Source organism: Engraulis encrasicolus, chromosome 17, assembly GCF_034702125.1.
Source record: "Engraulis encrasicolus isolate BLACKSEA-1 chromosome 17, IST_EnEncr_1.0, whole genome shotgun sequence".
Taxonomy (NCBI): Eukaryota; Metazoa; Chordata; class Actinopteri; order Clupeiformes; family Engraulidae; genus Engraulis; species Engraulis encrasicolus.
Window position 1 is genome coordinate 2,317,318 of NC_085873.1, and position 16,741 is coordinate 2,334,058.

A 16,741-nucleotide genomic window follows, 5' to 3' on the forward strand; every position below is an offset into this window, starting at 1 on the left:
TGTATTTTACTACCACTGGGAAAGCAAGGGACAAAACGGTATAAATAAGGGATATGTGTGCACCACCAAACTGAAAATACCAAATACCGGTATTTCATGATCATGTGCCCCGCGAGTTGGACAATGGCCATCGTATGAGAAAGGCACGGTATTGGAGCAGCACCTTTTGGTTAGTAAACAAATGTTTAAAAGTCCAGTGCAGTCCAGTGTTCTTGTTTTAATATTTTGTTTCCCAAATGTATGCTGCCCATTCACAAATGTTTTTCCATGAATATTCAGGACTACCATCAATTAATAAGTATTCATTATTTGGCCTGAAAATGTACTTTTGATACATGAATAGGTGGATCTTCTACATGTATGAATCTGCCTATTTGAATGGCTGTCAAAGACATCTTTGGCTGCAAAACCTATTCTGGTCCAGCAAACAGTAGTTTATTTACGTAGCCCCTTACTGCAGATGGGGTCGCTGGCGGGCCAATTCACTATTTGCTGAAAATACTAAACTTCTTCATTACAACATTTCTATGACAGTATCGAGAGCCTTAAGTAACAGATTAAGACATAGCCATTACAATTTTGGTGACAGAAAGGTTATAACATAGGCTCTGCGCTAAGGGGTTAAAACAAATATTCATGAAAAGGGCCAAATTTGTAAATGGGCAGCAGTTATTTTGGAAATTAACTTGGAATTACTACACTGGCTCTTTAAAGAGTTGATCCAAACAGATACCCTTTCCTGAGGTGGACATCCCAGGTCCAGAAAGTAAAACTCCATGCCACATACCATCATCTCATCACCAATGAGATCTGAAACTCCACTGAAAATAGTGCAAGTGGAATGCTGCGTAATATAAAAAGTTAAAAGTAAAAAAATATTTTTTTGCTAATTGTTATCGCACATTTGTTGCAGAAAAGCCACTCTAGACTGCAATTCTTGATTTTTTATTCAGTGCGTTAGCATGAAACACAGACAGGATTAAGCCTTCATCTGCCTGTGTGTCACGCTAACACACTGCATTAAAAAAAGAACAAGAGCTGTGGAGAATGTGGATAATCTACAACAAATTTACTGATTCAGTTTATCACAAGCAAAGAACTTTAAAAAAAATAATTTTAAAAACTGGAGTTTGGTGCACTTCCAAAAAATCGAAGTTCACATGTGTCCTCACTGAGCCCCTGAACACCACGACGTCCCTCGCTAAGACATGTCCATCATCATCTGTTCCAGAGAGATCTGTAGCTCCACCGATGACTGCATAGAGGTAGCCCCACCATCCAGTGCCATAGTTTTCAATTTCTCCATGGCAACAAAGTTTACCTGAATGACAAAATAATGAAATAAAAATAACAAGAAGACATTAGCCTACTGACCTTGCAATACACAGTGCTCAGTTGTTCCATGGCCACCAAGTTCATCTGTATGATAAAACTATGGTTAAAGGGCAAAACCGTTTTTTTTCCTCTTTACATTTGGACAGTAGTCCTGGTATAATAAAACACTGCCACCTAATGTACTCACCCAAATGACCTCATTTGTATTTTGTGCTTGTAACTTACATAATGTATCAAAGACTGCTGTAACATTTTGTATTGTAATGTTACACAAACAAACATGCGTACAACAGTTCACACATACCTCCACGAATACGAGTTTGTTGTCCCATGGCTTGTGCTTAGGGTCAGGCCACTTCTCCCCAAGACAGAAGAAGAGGGATGTGTGAGGGCACTTTGACCCTTCTTCCTTATTCATGAAACTGATGAGGGCTGGGAGATGAAACATACTGTTATTGAATTATAACATCAGCATCATTACCGTCCGTTTACACTCATTACTTTACATTGCATGACATAAGATAACATTTGGCAGACACTTTTATCCAGAGCAACTTACAATCGAGGACAGGCATCAGTTAGAGCATATAATAGTCTCGAAACAGGACCGTCTTAAGATCATCATTCACCTATTAATGACTCATCTTAGCATCAGATGACTCGTGAAGGCAATTAATGAACTTGAAAGTGTTGCCTATTCTCCCTTTGACTCCACAATATGTACAGAAAGACAATACAGATTGTGAAAAGGACGCTAATATTGAATTAATACATGGGCTGTCATTGCTAAAATTTTCTTGAAAAATGTAATTCGTTACAGTTAGTCTACATTTCATTTGTAATTGACCTACTTAATCAACTTGCATATAGGGATATAATCACTATGTTTACATGACATTTTTAATTCCGAAGTAATAATTCAGGTCCTTCGATCTTACTTTGATCTTTCATTTGCGAATTGTAAGGCGTTTACATGACGTTTTCAAAGTGGAATTTAGCTTTATACAGAATTAAAGACAGTTAATTCAGAATTAAATGTCTCATGTAAACATAGCCATTGAGTAATCCATCAATGGTCTGGTCATAACATCCCACCTTCGATGTAGCTTTTGAAGGAAAAGATGGGCTCCAGCTGTTGTTTGGACAGCTCTCTTGGTACTCCGCTACGCTCATGCTTGTCTGCACTCCAGAACACTTTGGTGTCGCCATGCCGACTGCCGTACACTATATGGTCGAGTGTTATTATCTCCAGACCCCCTCCAACGCTGTCGAGAATCTCTGCCGTCTTCTCTCTCCTCCTGTGGTCAAGAATGTTGTCCGGAGGTGGGAGGAGGACGGTGTCGAGAGCCGCATCGCAATCTGGTTGACTATAAAAATGTGCAGAAAAAAACACAATTAATTACTTGTGCATTTGTGGGATATAGGCTGGCTATTTGTTAGCTAAATGGATGAATTTGACCTTATTAAAGCAGTTGTACACAAAATGGCCAAAATTAAGTAGGAGGGTTCCTTTAATTTACTGCTTAACACTGATCCACAGACCCCAGGAGGTACTTATTTTTTACAATTTGTGACTACATTACCTCAGTGATTAGCTCAAATGAAGTTTGGTGACCTCCAGTAAAAAAAAAAGTTGTATGTAAACTAGTGATATTACAGTTATTCTTGAAACAAAAGATATACGTAGGCCTACATGTTGTAATGTGGTAATCGCCATTCTCTATAAGGCAAACTGGAGGTTTAGACCGTTTGGATTAACATTTCAGCTCCACATTAAACTTGCCTTATTATGTAATCGGCGTAATATTGGAATTCCGAATTTTTAAAAAACACTTGAATACCTTCTTTAACATTACAGTGCGCTCTTAAAAGCTCTTAAAAGTTCCAATGATAATGTATGTAAGATGGAAAGTATTGGCGAGGCCAAATGAGCCTGTGTACCTGTAGGCCAACCTGAACCCATTCTCATTGGTTACAAGCTGCTCCCACACCTTTCTGCCTCCGTAGTGGACCACCACATTAAAAAAGGTCTCTGCAGCAAGGGGAAAAGGGGAAACAAGCACAGAAATAATACAACAAGTTAGAGAAAGAGTGCAATATAAATATATATTCTAAATATTCTATTCTGGGGGAGGGGCCCCATAGAATATCTCTTTAAATATACTATTCTATGTACTATATTCTATATAATATATGAATATGAAAGACTCAATGCTCTATGACAATAGGCAGGATTTTGCAAGTGGGGTTGTCTACCCATATACTGTACATAGAAGAGGATGAGAATTTTCAGTTGACTTAATTGCATTGCCTCACTAGTGATTAACTCAAACAAGTTGTACTTGTTGTACCTTTAAAGGTAGAGTATGTAATATTTTAGTTGTTTATTTCCAGAATTCATGCTGCCCATTCACAAATGTTACATTTTCACAAATACTTACCACTACCATCAAATTGTAAGTATTCATTAAGACTGTGAAACTTAAACTTTTCATACATTAAAATGTGGATCTACTCCATGTCCGCTATTTTGAATTTAGAGTAATAGACATTTTTAGCTACAGAACTTACTGTACTTTGGTCATGCAAGTAAATACTAGTTTATTGGTTAGTAAATATTCATGACAAGATCAAATTTGTTAATAGGTTGACGGGTTGTGTGTCATCGCAGCAGAGCATATGCCGAACCAGGAGGTTTGTTTACCATAGGCAGCACAGGTGCAATGAGCGGCATAGTTGCAATACCTACTCTGGCCACAATCCTACACACTGCAATCTCAAGCCAATAGTTAAAAAGAAATGTCTAAAAAGAGTTTCTATGGATGCATATCAATGTCGTTGCTTCTGTCACTCACTGGTGGCCTGGCCTTCTGCTGTCTGCCCCCCTGATTGGACGCCCGCCGCCTGGACCTGCTCAACGCTGGCTGCTGATTGGACAACCTCTTCTGCAAAGCCCAGTGGTTGGTGGAGCACTCCCATAGTCTCCTGGATGGGGAACGCCTCCACAAACACAACTCCGCCCATCTCGGCTCCCGGCACAATGCATTCTGGGAAGGATAACATTACATTACATTTCGCAAGATTGTTATCAGTTGTCATCAGAGACTATCAATATTGTTGACACATGTTGTAAAGTAACTTCTTTGCTGATGTTGAATTGTGTATCCCAGCCCCTTTTCTTAAAGTGATACTGTCCCATTTTTTAGAAATAAGCTCATATTAAACCTCCACTTAAGTTAAATGATTGGGTTGTACCTTTCTCCTGTACTCCCTACCCTTCTCTGAGTACGGCAGTGCAATTTTTGACTCCAAGCAAGACTTTAACATTGAGTCAAAGACGGTGGATCTAACAAGAAGCGTCATTTTGTTTCTTTTCCGGTATCCACTTTATGTCGGGTGAACGCCCCTTTAGGAGACCTTCGGTTAGGAGACCTTCGGAGTCCTGAGGTTGAAAATCAATGAAGTCCCCTTAGCGCTGTAGACGTCTTGCGCAAACACCTCAAAAAGAGAAGAAGAAGTAGGGGACAACGCCCCCTTAGGAGACCCAACTTGAGCACAAGCTTTTGTATTGAGTGGGCGTGTTTTGCGATATCTTGATCAGATTCAGTATTTTTGATTGAGTCCTATGAGACCAGCTAGCCGCCAACTGCTTGGAGGTAAAATTTGCACTGCCATACTCAGAGAACGGTTGAAAGTATAGGAGAAAGGTAAACCCCAATCATTTAACTCAAGGAGATGTTTAATATGAGCTTATTTCTAAAAAATGTGACAGTATCACTTTAAGGGACCCATATTTTACCACTGTAATCTTTGGTGACAAAAAAACTTGTAAAAGGAATAGTGAAACAACTATTTTACTGATAAAGAAAAACATTTATGTGAACGCTTGAAAATGTTTCTTTATTCTGTGGCCTCTTCCCTAAAAACAGTGACGCTGTGCACAGGAGGAGGTGACAAAGTTTGAACAGTCAGTACCTGCTGCTGTTTGGTGTAGGTTTAGTCCATCCATACACTGTGGCAAAATATCATGACTGATTTCATCTGGCAAGGAGAAAGATGTGTGAAGTGAAAGATCAAATAATAATAATAAAAAAATTGAATTAAAAATTACATATCAAGTAACATTCTTTGTACTATTTTACTTCTTTACATATTAACCCATTCTATCCCGATGTGTATAGTACCTTGTACATTGTTTGACCTTTGGCGCCTGGAGCGACATATATGCTGCATTCAGGCTCTTGAGATTTGACTTTTTAAAAATAAAAAATGTGGGTACGTTAGAGCTGAATGAACACATTCTAAAGCAAAATGAGGGTCCTAGCTTTTAAATGCAACTTATTTCATGTTTTTATGTGCTTTGGAGGCTGAGATATTTAGGTTTTAATAGGCAGAGGGCACCTAAAAAGAGCTTATGCATTCAGCAGACATTTAGGCTAAAATGGGGTCATTGTTGAAAAATAAAAATCAGTCTGATCATAGATGAAGAAGTCTTACTCTGGTAGATGTCCTCATCTAAGTAGATGTTCTCCAATACAGACAAAGGAGCCTAAAATAGACACATGACGAGTCACATTTTATACAAAACGATAGTAAAGTGGCACTTCCGAAAATTCATCGGGTGTTTATCAGTTACTGTTTTTTGGGAAATAATGTTAAAAAATATTACATTACATTCCACTTAGCAGAGGCTTTTAAACAAAGCAATTATAGTAGAGGGTATTGGTTCCAGTGCCTGGGGCAATGTAGGGTTAAGTGCCTTGCTCAAGGGCACTTCAGCCATACATGGAGGTGTAGAGAGAGGAAAGGGTGGGGATTCAAACCTGCAACCCTCTGATCTTAAAACCACCTCCCTAACCATTGGGTCTCGGCTGCCCAAAATATAAATTCTATGCGAGGAATTACACTGTACAAATACAGTATGCACAGTGGCATTCCTGGGTTGAGAAAATAAAAGTCCTACTGCCGCATATTTGTTCCGCCATTTTGGTAACAACAGGCTTATAATAGAGGATCTGAATGTAAGTGTTCAAAACAAACAAACAAAACACATACCATTTCAATTGGATCAATTGGACTGTCCGTCACAGGCGATGGTTCACAGGATGCTTCCAGAGGCAAAAGAGGAGGAGATGAGATATTGGTTTTAAGATGCAGACATTTCAACCACACAGACATTTTTTCAGTGTCATATCTCGCTGCCCTCACATTCCCCCTTTGCTGGAAAGTATGCATGTTCTTAGTAGCTTATTTCCAGAATGTATGCTGTCCACTGAAAAATCTTTTTCATGAGAATTTTCCACCACCATCAATTTTTCAGTATTCATGATTGGGAAGATTACACTTTCCATACTTTGTAAATGAAAAGTTGGATCTTCTCCATGACTGCCATGTAGAATGCAGTAATAGACATTTTTAGCTGCAAAATTTACTGTTCTTTGGTCAGACCAGTAAATATCAGTTTATTACTCATGAAAACAACACATTTGTTAATGGGTAGCATACATAATCAACTAAAACCACATACTCTACCCTTAAAATGCATCGTCATATAAGACAGCAGCAGAATTCAAAGATGTGCTCTGCTTCACAGCTTCTCAGTAATTTTCAGACATTCAGATCTTTACAATGTGTGTCCAGAACGAGAATCCAATTACTTGAGACTTTCTATTCTATTCTATTATATTCTACATATTCTACTTAAGTCTATTATGACCATAATTCCAATCCAAAACTACATCAGTAAAACCGATGCCTACCTCCAGACTGGGATTCGTCTTTGGGATCGGGGAAGCGGAAGAGCTTGTGTGGATTGGCGGAGTCGTTCTTGTTGTCATCCAACATGGTGAACTTACGCGCCCTCAGGGCACTTCTGAAGTTTCTCTTCCACACTGACGGGTCTCCTGTGACACTGCCGTCCGGCTGCCTGCCCAACCCCGTCTCTGCCCACGCCTGCCAACAACAACAATACATAAAGCTAAATTGGGACTCTTCCCTCATCCCTCAGCTTGCAGGTGCATCACAGTGGGACAACGATCAATTGAAGACAGTTGCTGGAGCACACTTTGAAAAGTTAATCGGGTGTTTGCACCCTAAAAATGGTTAAAACTTTAAGATGCCGTGTGATCCAGCTTCAGTCTTCAACATAAATAAAGATTCTGAAAGATGGAATGCTACAATATCTGCTCAACAGTGTGCACAAGGTTTAACGCTAGACTTAATTATTTGGAGTTGAGCACAGTAAATTGAGAAAGAATCGTCTTTGCCTCTGTTCATGCCTGACAACATCAATCACATTGAAACGGAACATAATGTCTGTGACGACCTTCATTCATACAGGTCATGTTGGTCAACAATTTTGATGAAAGCAGCTGCTTTTTTGGGGGGCGTGAAGACATTTCACTCCTAATTCAAGAGATTTATTCCGATAACGCAAAACACTGAACTCAAGTCACACAACATTTTGCACACCACATAGGAAAGACACATTAAAATACAATAAATGTTATCCAAGCAACCCTAATCACAGGAAGTATGGGTTGAGACGAGAGAAAATAAAGCTGACATGTGAATTACATTGTCTGTGTCTTTTGTTGTAAGTTATCACCAAGTTGTCTCTCCCCCTTCCTCCTCCATAACTGAGGTACTCCATTTGGGCTGCCCCCTCACAGGTGAGGCATCAATATAATTTTGTTGTGTGCAGAGAGCACTGTGTGCTGCTGTGGAGTTCTGTGTCACAATAACAATGGGACTTTTCCAGGTGGGCTTACACCTGCAGTGGTTCTAACGAGTTTGAGACCCTAGGGCCATTGCCTTGGGTGGTTTTATCAATTAGAAGACCAGGTAATTGATAAAACCGTCTTGCCACCTAGAAAATAGAGAAGAAAACTCACCCTAAAAATAAGGACGTCATCTCTGTTTCTGTCCTGCCTCAGAGCGTGCTTCCAGGGGACGGAGAACTCTGTCCTCTCCTCGTTGGTCCAGTGCACTCCTGGGTAACGCCCGCTGTTGATCTGCTCTCGTAGCCATGGGATGAGGAGAGGTTTAGCCACGGCCATTATCTACAAAAAGCAATTAACAACCAATTAGAATGGAATACTGAAATACAATCCAACAGTACAACAGAACATAATACTGAAGAAATAACAGGTCAGAGGTGTAAAAAGTAAAGGTAGAAGTATTCTTCTGAGTGTACTGTAGATGTACCTCATTAGGCACAGTAGAATAAATTGTGTAATATATATATATATATATATATATATATATATATATATATATATATATATATATATATATATATATATATCAGTGGTGCTCAAACTCTGGTACGTGTACCACTGGTGGTACTTGAGAAATTTCTGGTGGTACTTGGAAGAATTCATTTTTTGTGCATTGATTTGAAGGCTGATCAAGTTGTTGCAGTCGAAAATGTCTCTTTGGTCTCACATTTTGTAATATTGAACTGTATGAATCTGAAAACATAATGCAGAATAGTACTAGACAAGCAAGACATTTAAAAACAACTTGCACTGAATGTGACCGTAGCTGTTGATGCCGTTATGAACTTCTCCTGTATTGACTGGCAAAAGTGAATATGGAAGGCTTTTGCTGCGATATTCTAATGTTGGTTGTCAAGGTGGTACTCGGAGAGCTCAATATTTTCTCGGGTGGTACTTCACACAAAAAGTTTGAGAACCACTGATTATATATATATATATAAATATATATATATATATATATATATATATATATATATATATATAGTATATATGAGATCATGTAAGATCATGTTCTAATTACATCAGTAAGAGTACTTCTATGCCTACTGCATCCATCACTGTAGAAGATACTAATTTGACTGTGAAAGAAGGATAAACCAGAATCTAAGTCTAGGAATCTAGGTCTAAGTTGTATCCACATTTGACATGTATCTGAATGTGTCAGAGTTTGTACTGTAGCCTACCTCGGAACCAGAATAATAATCAGGTTTACTGGGAAAGAAAAATATTGACTGGGGGGTAGATGGTGGCTCACATATGCAAATGTTAACATGTAGTATGGGCAATAGTCTGTTACTCAGTGCAATATGAAACAGGGTGGTAGTTGGATGCATGTGCAGCTGGCTGGCTGACTCAACTTTCTGTTGACAACTGATACCACACAAAAAAGCGACAGACAGACAGACAATATGTTCTTCATTAATAAAACATTAACATATGCAATGTATGTGGTAGACAGATGAATCCCTGTAGACTTGCAGTCTACATCTATTCTAAGTAAGAGATCTGCTATGCTTGGAAGGTAAATGTCCACTCAACTTGTTCAAATCCTGACATTAAGGCATAACAGGAACACTGAGTAGCATTGATGTGTGAATATTATACCATTATGAGTGAACAAAGCTACAGGTTGCCTTTTACATAGGTCTAGTCGAATGTTTTGTGCGTAAAAGGAAATGTGTTTTAATTCAATACAGCTGTCGCAATGTTTGATAACACTGTCGTTAATACCAACAGCATGCCATAAACAACTTACCTGTCAGTTCCAAAAAATCAGCTGTTAATCTTCGAAGAGCTTGTACTTTTCAGTTTCTGTTCTGTAGAAGGTCCGAAGATCACAAGACAACTGACACGGCACTGGGAGTTGAAATATGTTCTGTGTATTATACAAAACTGAAAACTGCTGGGTAAAGCCGGGTGTTGTACAGACGATTTCTCTGGAAACCCCTCTGGTTTCGTTTTCGATTTGCAACGTCATGCTCGAAGTAACACTCCCCTTTCCCAAGTCTGTGCAAAGAATATGTTGCCGATGTCCACTTGAGGGCGCGTCGAGGACTCATGATACTGTAAGCAAAGAGAGGCGCGCCAAGGAAAAATCCCTAAAATTCCATGCGTTCACCTTGCACTCTTGCGCTTCTTTGGGGGTGTGTGGGAATAGAAGAGATAGGTGCTTTCCCAAATTTGGCACGACAGACAGACAGACAGAAGAGGACTGTAGACAATCAGTTTTCATATTAGTAACAGCCCAACAGAAGTCACCCAATTGTCTATTAAAGACTTGCCCAGGAATTCCACTGCAATTTCTGTACCAGAGAGAATAATGCAAAGGGCAACATAGAGCACAATAACACCACGACCAGTAATTATGTGTGTGTGTGTGTGTGTGTGTGTGTGTGTGTGTGTGTGTGTGTGTGTGTGAGTGAGTGAGTGAGTGAGTGAGTGAGTGAGTGAGTGAGAGAGAGAGAGAGAGAGAGAGAGAGAGAGAGAGAGAGAGAGAGAGAGAGAGAGAGAGAGAGAGAATTATAGAATTATAGAGCAGTATGATCTGGGGAATGCAGACCAACAAAGACAGAAACAGAAAGGAAAGAGCAAATAGAAAGATGTCAAGAAGAAAAGTTTCTGAACAGCTGGGGGAGTTTCCAGAGGACATGGAATGAACATGGCAACTGGAAACTGAAAAAGAAAGAAAAGAAAGATCATACAAGCTAAACAGATACATCTGTTTCTTGTCAAGAAGACATTTGCTTGCTTGCAATGCATCCTCAAAGAACTGGTAGTCATCACTAGTGGTAGAGTTAAAGGAAGTCAGGCCGATGATCTACTGTGGAGTTCTTTTTTTAATTTTACCTTTAGGAGAAAAGACCCATTGAGATTAATAATCACGTTTGCAAAGGCGTGCTGGCCAAGAGGCAGCACAAGATTACAAAATGAAAATGTCAAATTTAAAATAAAATAAAATGCAATAGCCTGCAGTACAATAAATAAAACAAAACAAATAAATGAAAATCATTTAAAGCAGTTACAAATCAGAGATACCATCTTAAAGGACCAGTTCAGTCAATTTCAATATGCGGTTGTGCTCACGCTACCCTGTAAGTACCCTGTGATGCCACATTTTTCGGCTAAGCCCTTTCCGAGATATGAGCTATTCTAATGGGGGCAGCGTTTGTTTACATTTTTTTTTTTTAATTAACATATGCCTTCTCCAAATATTTCCCCAAACTGTACTGCTGTTTGCTAGTTGTCTGCTGATGTTGTATAACCTTTTTGGGAATAAATAAAAATGTTTTTTTGAAATGTTAACAAAGCGCTGCCCCCATTACAATGACCAAGGCTGAAGAAGAAAAAAAAAACTCAGGTACTGACAAGTTCAGGGTAGTGTGAGCATTACAACTGCATGTTGAAATTGACTGAACTGGTCCTTTAAGTGCTCTCAGTATGGAATTAAAATCACTCAGTGGAATAGGTTATTTTATCCTTAGGTCCTTTTGAAATTGGTCCATGTGGTGGGGGCAGAGTACACAAAGGGCTTGTTTTCCTTGCTCTGTGTGTACCCATGGAACAGGGAGCAGAAAGTGATCATTTGCTGTAGAGCCCCAATTGAGAAACATTAAATGGGAGGCTAAATTACCTTGCCAATTACTTTCTATAGGCGAGTACATTTAGGGTTTAACCCCAAAAAAATTGATACAAAAGGTTTTTTTATGGATTCTATTACTATTGGACCTGCTAAATGACATACTAAAAATCTAGTAAAATCTGACTTTGGGAAATTAGTTTTTTCAACATGGCTGCCATAGGCTTATTATAAAGGCAGAGAGACACTCCAGGTGAATAGGCCAAAAAATGTAGCTTGCCGATATCACCATGAAACTTAATCCGGTGATTACTCACATATTTGTGAGAAAAAAATGTATTGCAAGTTTTCTGAAATGTTATGTTTTAATATGGTAATTGGACTATATCTAATTAAATATGCATTAAATTTCAAAATGCAAAAACTCAAAATCTGAAAAAGCCAAGCTCAAAATCACTCTTTTATTTTGTGTCTAGTAAGCCAGAAGATATCTTCAGGAGAGATTATGGACATCTCTTTTTGTTTTGTAGTAAATCTAAAAATCTTTGTGCAGACACACCAGCTAGCATTTTTTTTTCAAAACATGATTATTTAACATCTCTCTTAGATAAATAATTGGGTTTTATGTGTCTCAAGTTCTTCCAGACATTCTTTGAGTCTGGTGGTATCATTCTTAGCATGTATCAAGGGCAAGGTCAGCTGTCCTCAAATCATAGCCTCTCCACAGAGGTGTCCTAAGGGCTGGTGCTGGGACTCCTATTTGCCATGTACACCACATCACTGGGCCATGTTATCTGTTCTCACAGCTTCTCATACTACTGTTACAACGATGAACAGTTACTTTGTGCCAGATGACTCCACGGTCACACACATTCCCGCTTGCCTCTCTGAACTATCCACAAGTATGAAGGAATGCAACCTTCAGTTGAGCCTCACCCAAATGCACTGCTGGTGATCCCAGCCAAAGATTTAGGTTGCCATGATATCGAGCTCAATATGGATTCTGCTACTGTTGCCTCAAATAAGGCCACAAGAAATCTAGGTGTCATTGTTGATGACCATCTATCATTCTCTGACCACATACCCTCAGTTTCCCAGTCATGTCCTCTTTTTCATGCCCTAATTGAATACAAGGCCCTGACCCTTGCCTATGAAGCTACAACAGGCCCTACTCTGGCTTACCCGAAAGCTATGCTAAAGCCCTATGTCCTTTCAGGACATTGTCTGTCTCCAGTACCAACCGTTTCACCTTGCCCTCTACTTACACATGTAGTGGCTCCTGTCTATTCAGTTCAGCTGCTGAAAGACCCAAAATACCTAGTGACACCATGATTCATCACTGATGATGTGCCCTGACAAACAGCACATGGATATTATCATAGCAGTAGTGTCTTTATCCACCCAAACAGCACTCCAAACAAACAGATCCTGAAAACATGTTAGTTCATGCCAATGTAATTATCATGTAGTAACCTTTATTTAAAAAAACGTTGATCTTGAAAATGACACCTTTCCTGAAGTCAGATTTTCCTAGATTTTTAGTATGTTATTAAGGACACTTAGAGGTAACAAAATCAGTTGAAAAACCTTTTGTATCAATTTTTTTGGGGTTAGGTCTTTTTTTTGCATAGATGTACTCGCCTACTAAGGAAAACGGAAATCTGACGTTTATCCGACCACCACCACTCCCATGAGTCTCATGGCATTTCTTGATGTCCCTGATGTCACTCTCTCTCACACACACGCACTCTCACACACAGAGTAAACTGGAGTTGCATGCCAATAGCATACAGTACGGTAATCAAGAAAGCTTAAGAGCTTGAGGCACTTGCCTAAAAAGCACAAGTTAAAGTCATGAGCTAGTGTTATAACATTAGTTAGTTAGGGACAGTGTTGGGCACGTTACTCAAAAACTGTAATGCATTACGTATTACATGTTACAGTCTTTTCAAAATAATCACTTACACTACAATATTACTATATTTAAAATGTAAGGCATTACACTTATGCATTACTTTAGTTACTTTTGCCAAAAGAACTGTAGGCCTAAATATGGATCTGGCAATTTATTACAGTGTAAATCAAGCTTGCGAGTCATAACTTTACCTCAGCAGTGCGGCGGGAACGGTACCATACTCAGGGTACCTCAGTCATGGAGGAGGATGGGGGAGAGCACTAGTTGATTACTCCCCCCCAACCAACCTGGCGAGTCGGGAGTCAAACTGGCAACCTTTGGGTTTCAAGCCAGACACTCTAACCGCTTACCCATGACTGCCCTTAAAAACTAAGTAAAATGTTTTTGCCCTGTAATGCCTTACATTACCACACTACAGTAGTTAATTACTTTTGTAATGAATTACTGCCCAACCCTGGTTAGGGAACATACACTTGCCTAAAAAGAAACAGAACCAATGTCAGTGATGTTTTCTCCACTTTGAATGTTTTTTTTTTTATTTGTTTGTCAAATTACAAGGAATAGTCCATGTACAGGAGAAGCAGGAGGGCTGTGGCAGAAGCTGTACAATATTTACACAAGGCTTTTTATCAGGGGAAAAAAAACAAAGAACAGAAATATTAAGATTGTTCCAAAATAATACTCATGATACCAACAAACAACAAGCAGAATAAAATGAAAATGTCCTTAAATATTATGCGTACATAAAACCATCCCTAGTGGGAGCAGAATGCTTTTCAAAGCTCTCTTACAACCATAATTTTTATTTCATTTTTTGATTTAAATGAATGAATGGATGAATGAGAGACTGAAAATTATAGCCTACAATGCTGTTTAGTTTTCAAATATATTTAAGTTGTTTTCCTCTCTTTCTCCATATAACCTCATATTATTTCATTTTTTTTAAAAAAGGAAACAAAAAACACTCATAACGGATGCCACTTTTTAAGTCCTCCTTGTATGCGAATCCTTCGTGCAGAGCGGAAAGGCAAAAAGCTAGGAAACGTGGCAAAATAAAAGCATTTCATTTGTAACCTTTGGAGACAAACAAAATAACCAAACGAAAACAAAACAAAACAAACAAAACAAAAAGAAACGTTACTTCAAAACGCTAATGAATGTGATTCTCTGTGAGTTCCTGTTAAAAACGTCTTTTTGTTTTCGGTATAAATAATAAAAATGCGTGTACAGTATTATACTACATCATACACAGCACTCACATTGCCTGAAGCTTTGAATGTCCATACATATTCATCCCCGGCCCTCCCCCTCTCCCACCCCGACACCCCAGCACAAAGTCCACTCCAAGTTTCATATTCAAAATCTCACTGCATCCTCTCCTCACGTCACTCGTCATTAGAAACACTACCAGTTTCACCTGCTCTAATTCATAGTGTCACTCGTTGAGCAGGAAAAAACATTATTATTATTATTATTTTTAAAAAATAATTCTGTGTAAAACAGTAACAGACTCACACTCTAGCCGTTGATCGGAACCATTTCACTCTTTTTTTTTTGTCAGTAATAGAACGCATAGTGAATCAAACTCGACTCACAGTGGCCCACAAAAGCAAAAACGAAAACAACAAAATGAAAGATTAACAGAAAACAGGTCTCCTGTTGCATCATCAAAAAATGTGATTCCTTGACTATCCTGGTTCACAGTGCCTTTATCATTTCTCAAGTCTATTTGCATCATTGTTTTTATTTTCTTTTTCCTCCTTTTTTTGCAACATGCCATTAAAAAAAACACCAATCGCTCCTCCATTCATCCTTGTTTTTGTTCTCCATGTCCTATTCTGAGTTGGATATCTTTTTGAATGCGTCGGCTCCTGTTTTCAACATTGGTCTCTTCCTCTCCTGTCAGTATTCGAGTCTCCAGGTGTGTACCAATGTGGAAAGGGAGGGGGGAGGGAGGAGATACCATAATCTTCATTAACCATTCCACTGTCACTCCCCCCTGCCATTTTCTTGTCAGGTGCTGAAGCAGTAAGAATCCGTTAAAAAAGCCAACGCAAAAAGCATATATTTTACGACCCATTGTTATGTTGTTCTGATGTTTGTCTTGAAGTCAAGTTGATGAATTCTTTTGAATATTGTATTCCATTTCAAGGCATGGCAGCAGCTTCCTAATCTCTCAACCGTTTGATTTTGTTCTTTTGTCTTATTTTATCTTCTGTTCATGATTTACTTCAAAGCCTCCTCCTTGTCCTCGGAAGTCCTTTTTGTGCGAGAGTCCCTGCACTGTTTCGCCCAGACCAGTAGAGGGCAGCACTGGGGCTCAGTGTTCTGGCGTCCTCCTCCTCCTCGCTCTCTCTCTGCATCAGGCCTTAGTGCTGAGGGCCATCAGCTCGATGAAGGAGTTGAAGAGCGTCTCTAGCCAGCTCTGGTTGGCCATACACTGCTGCACCACCTCCTCCTGGCCAGGGTCCTCAGACGCCTGCTCTATACTGTCAGTCTGGAGAGGGGGGTGGGGCAGACAGAGAAGGGAGATCAAAATAAATATTGACATTTTCCATCAGAAAAAAAATTCCAGAAATTACACAAATTGAGTTAGAGTTGTACTGCTTTTGCCTCGCCAATAAAGCACTTTGAATAACCTTGAATCTTGAGAGAGAGAAAGACAGAAAGAGAGATAGAGCGACAGAGAGAGAGAGAGAGAGAGAGGGAGAGAAAGAGAGAGAGAGAGAGAGAGAGAGAGAGAGAGAGAGAGAGAGAGAGAGAGAGAGAGGGAGAGAACTAGGCTCTTTTGTCATATTCATTCGCTGTAAACCAGAGGTGGGAAGCCTTTTTCATTCGAAGGGCCACTTCAAATTTTATTAAGTCTTCAAAGGGCCATCCTATGAACACAAACCAGGATATCCCCCTGCACTTAAGACCTATATTAAAGGCAGCCACCTTTACAACTGACCCCATCATCACTAGATTCCCTGAAAATATACCTTAATCGCATTTCAAATGAAATTTCTAACATTTCTTTACAGAACGTGTTATACGTCATGTCAAACTATGTAACATTAAAATTATGTCGGGGGCCGGATACGTCTTTACAGGCCGTAAACGGCCCTGGAGACATAGGTTCCTCACCCCTGCTGT

General features: G+C 39.3%; 2 protein-coding genes across 3 annotated transcripts in view; both read right to left on the reverse strand.

The window, feature by feature from the left end:
* Positions 1–1,052: 1,052 nt before the first annotated feature.
* irf3 (interferon regulatory factor 3) lies at positions 1,053–10,048 on the reverse strand. The gene is made up of 11 exons (XM_063221546.1): positions 9,871–10,048; positions 8,229–8,396; positions 7,095–7,287; positions 6,391–6,443; positions 5,833–5,884; positions 5,311–5,376; positions 4,191–4,382; positions 3,277–3,367; positions 2,431–2,702; positions 1,640–1,767; positions 1,053–1,321 (listed from the first exon to the last, which is right to left on the reverse strand). Exons 2-11 carry the CDS (start codon positions 8,391–8,393, stop codon positions 1,202–1,204), a joined length of 1,332 nt encoding a protein of 443 aa, XP_063077616.1. The 5' UTR covers positions 8,394–8,396; positions 9,871–10,048; the 3' UTR covers positions 1,053–1,201.
* A 4,064-nt stretch (positions 10,049–14,112) lies between these two features.
* Positions 14,113–16,741, reverse strand: part of prr12a (proline rich 12a) — a 40,096-nt gene continuing 37,467 nt past the window's right edge. For both annotated transcript variants that reach the window (XM_063221548.1, XM_063221547.1), the window contains exon 16: positions 14,113–16,103. In XM_063221548.1, the coding sequence (XP_063077618.1) occupies positions 15,969–16,103 (135 nt within the window). In that variant the 3' untranslated portion in view covers positions 14,113–15,968. The remainder of the gene's footprint in view (positions 16,104–16,741) is intronic.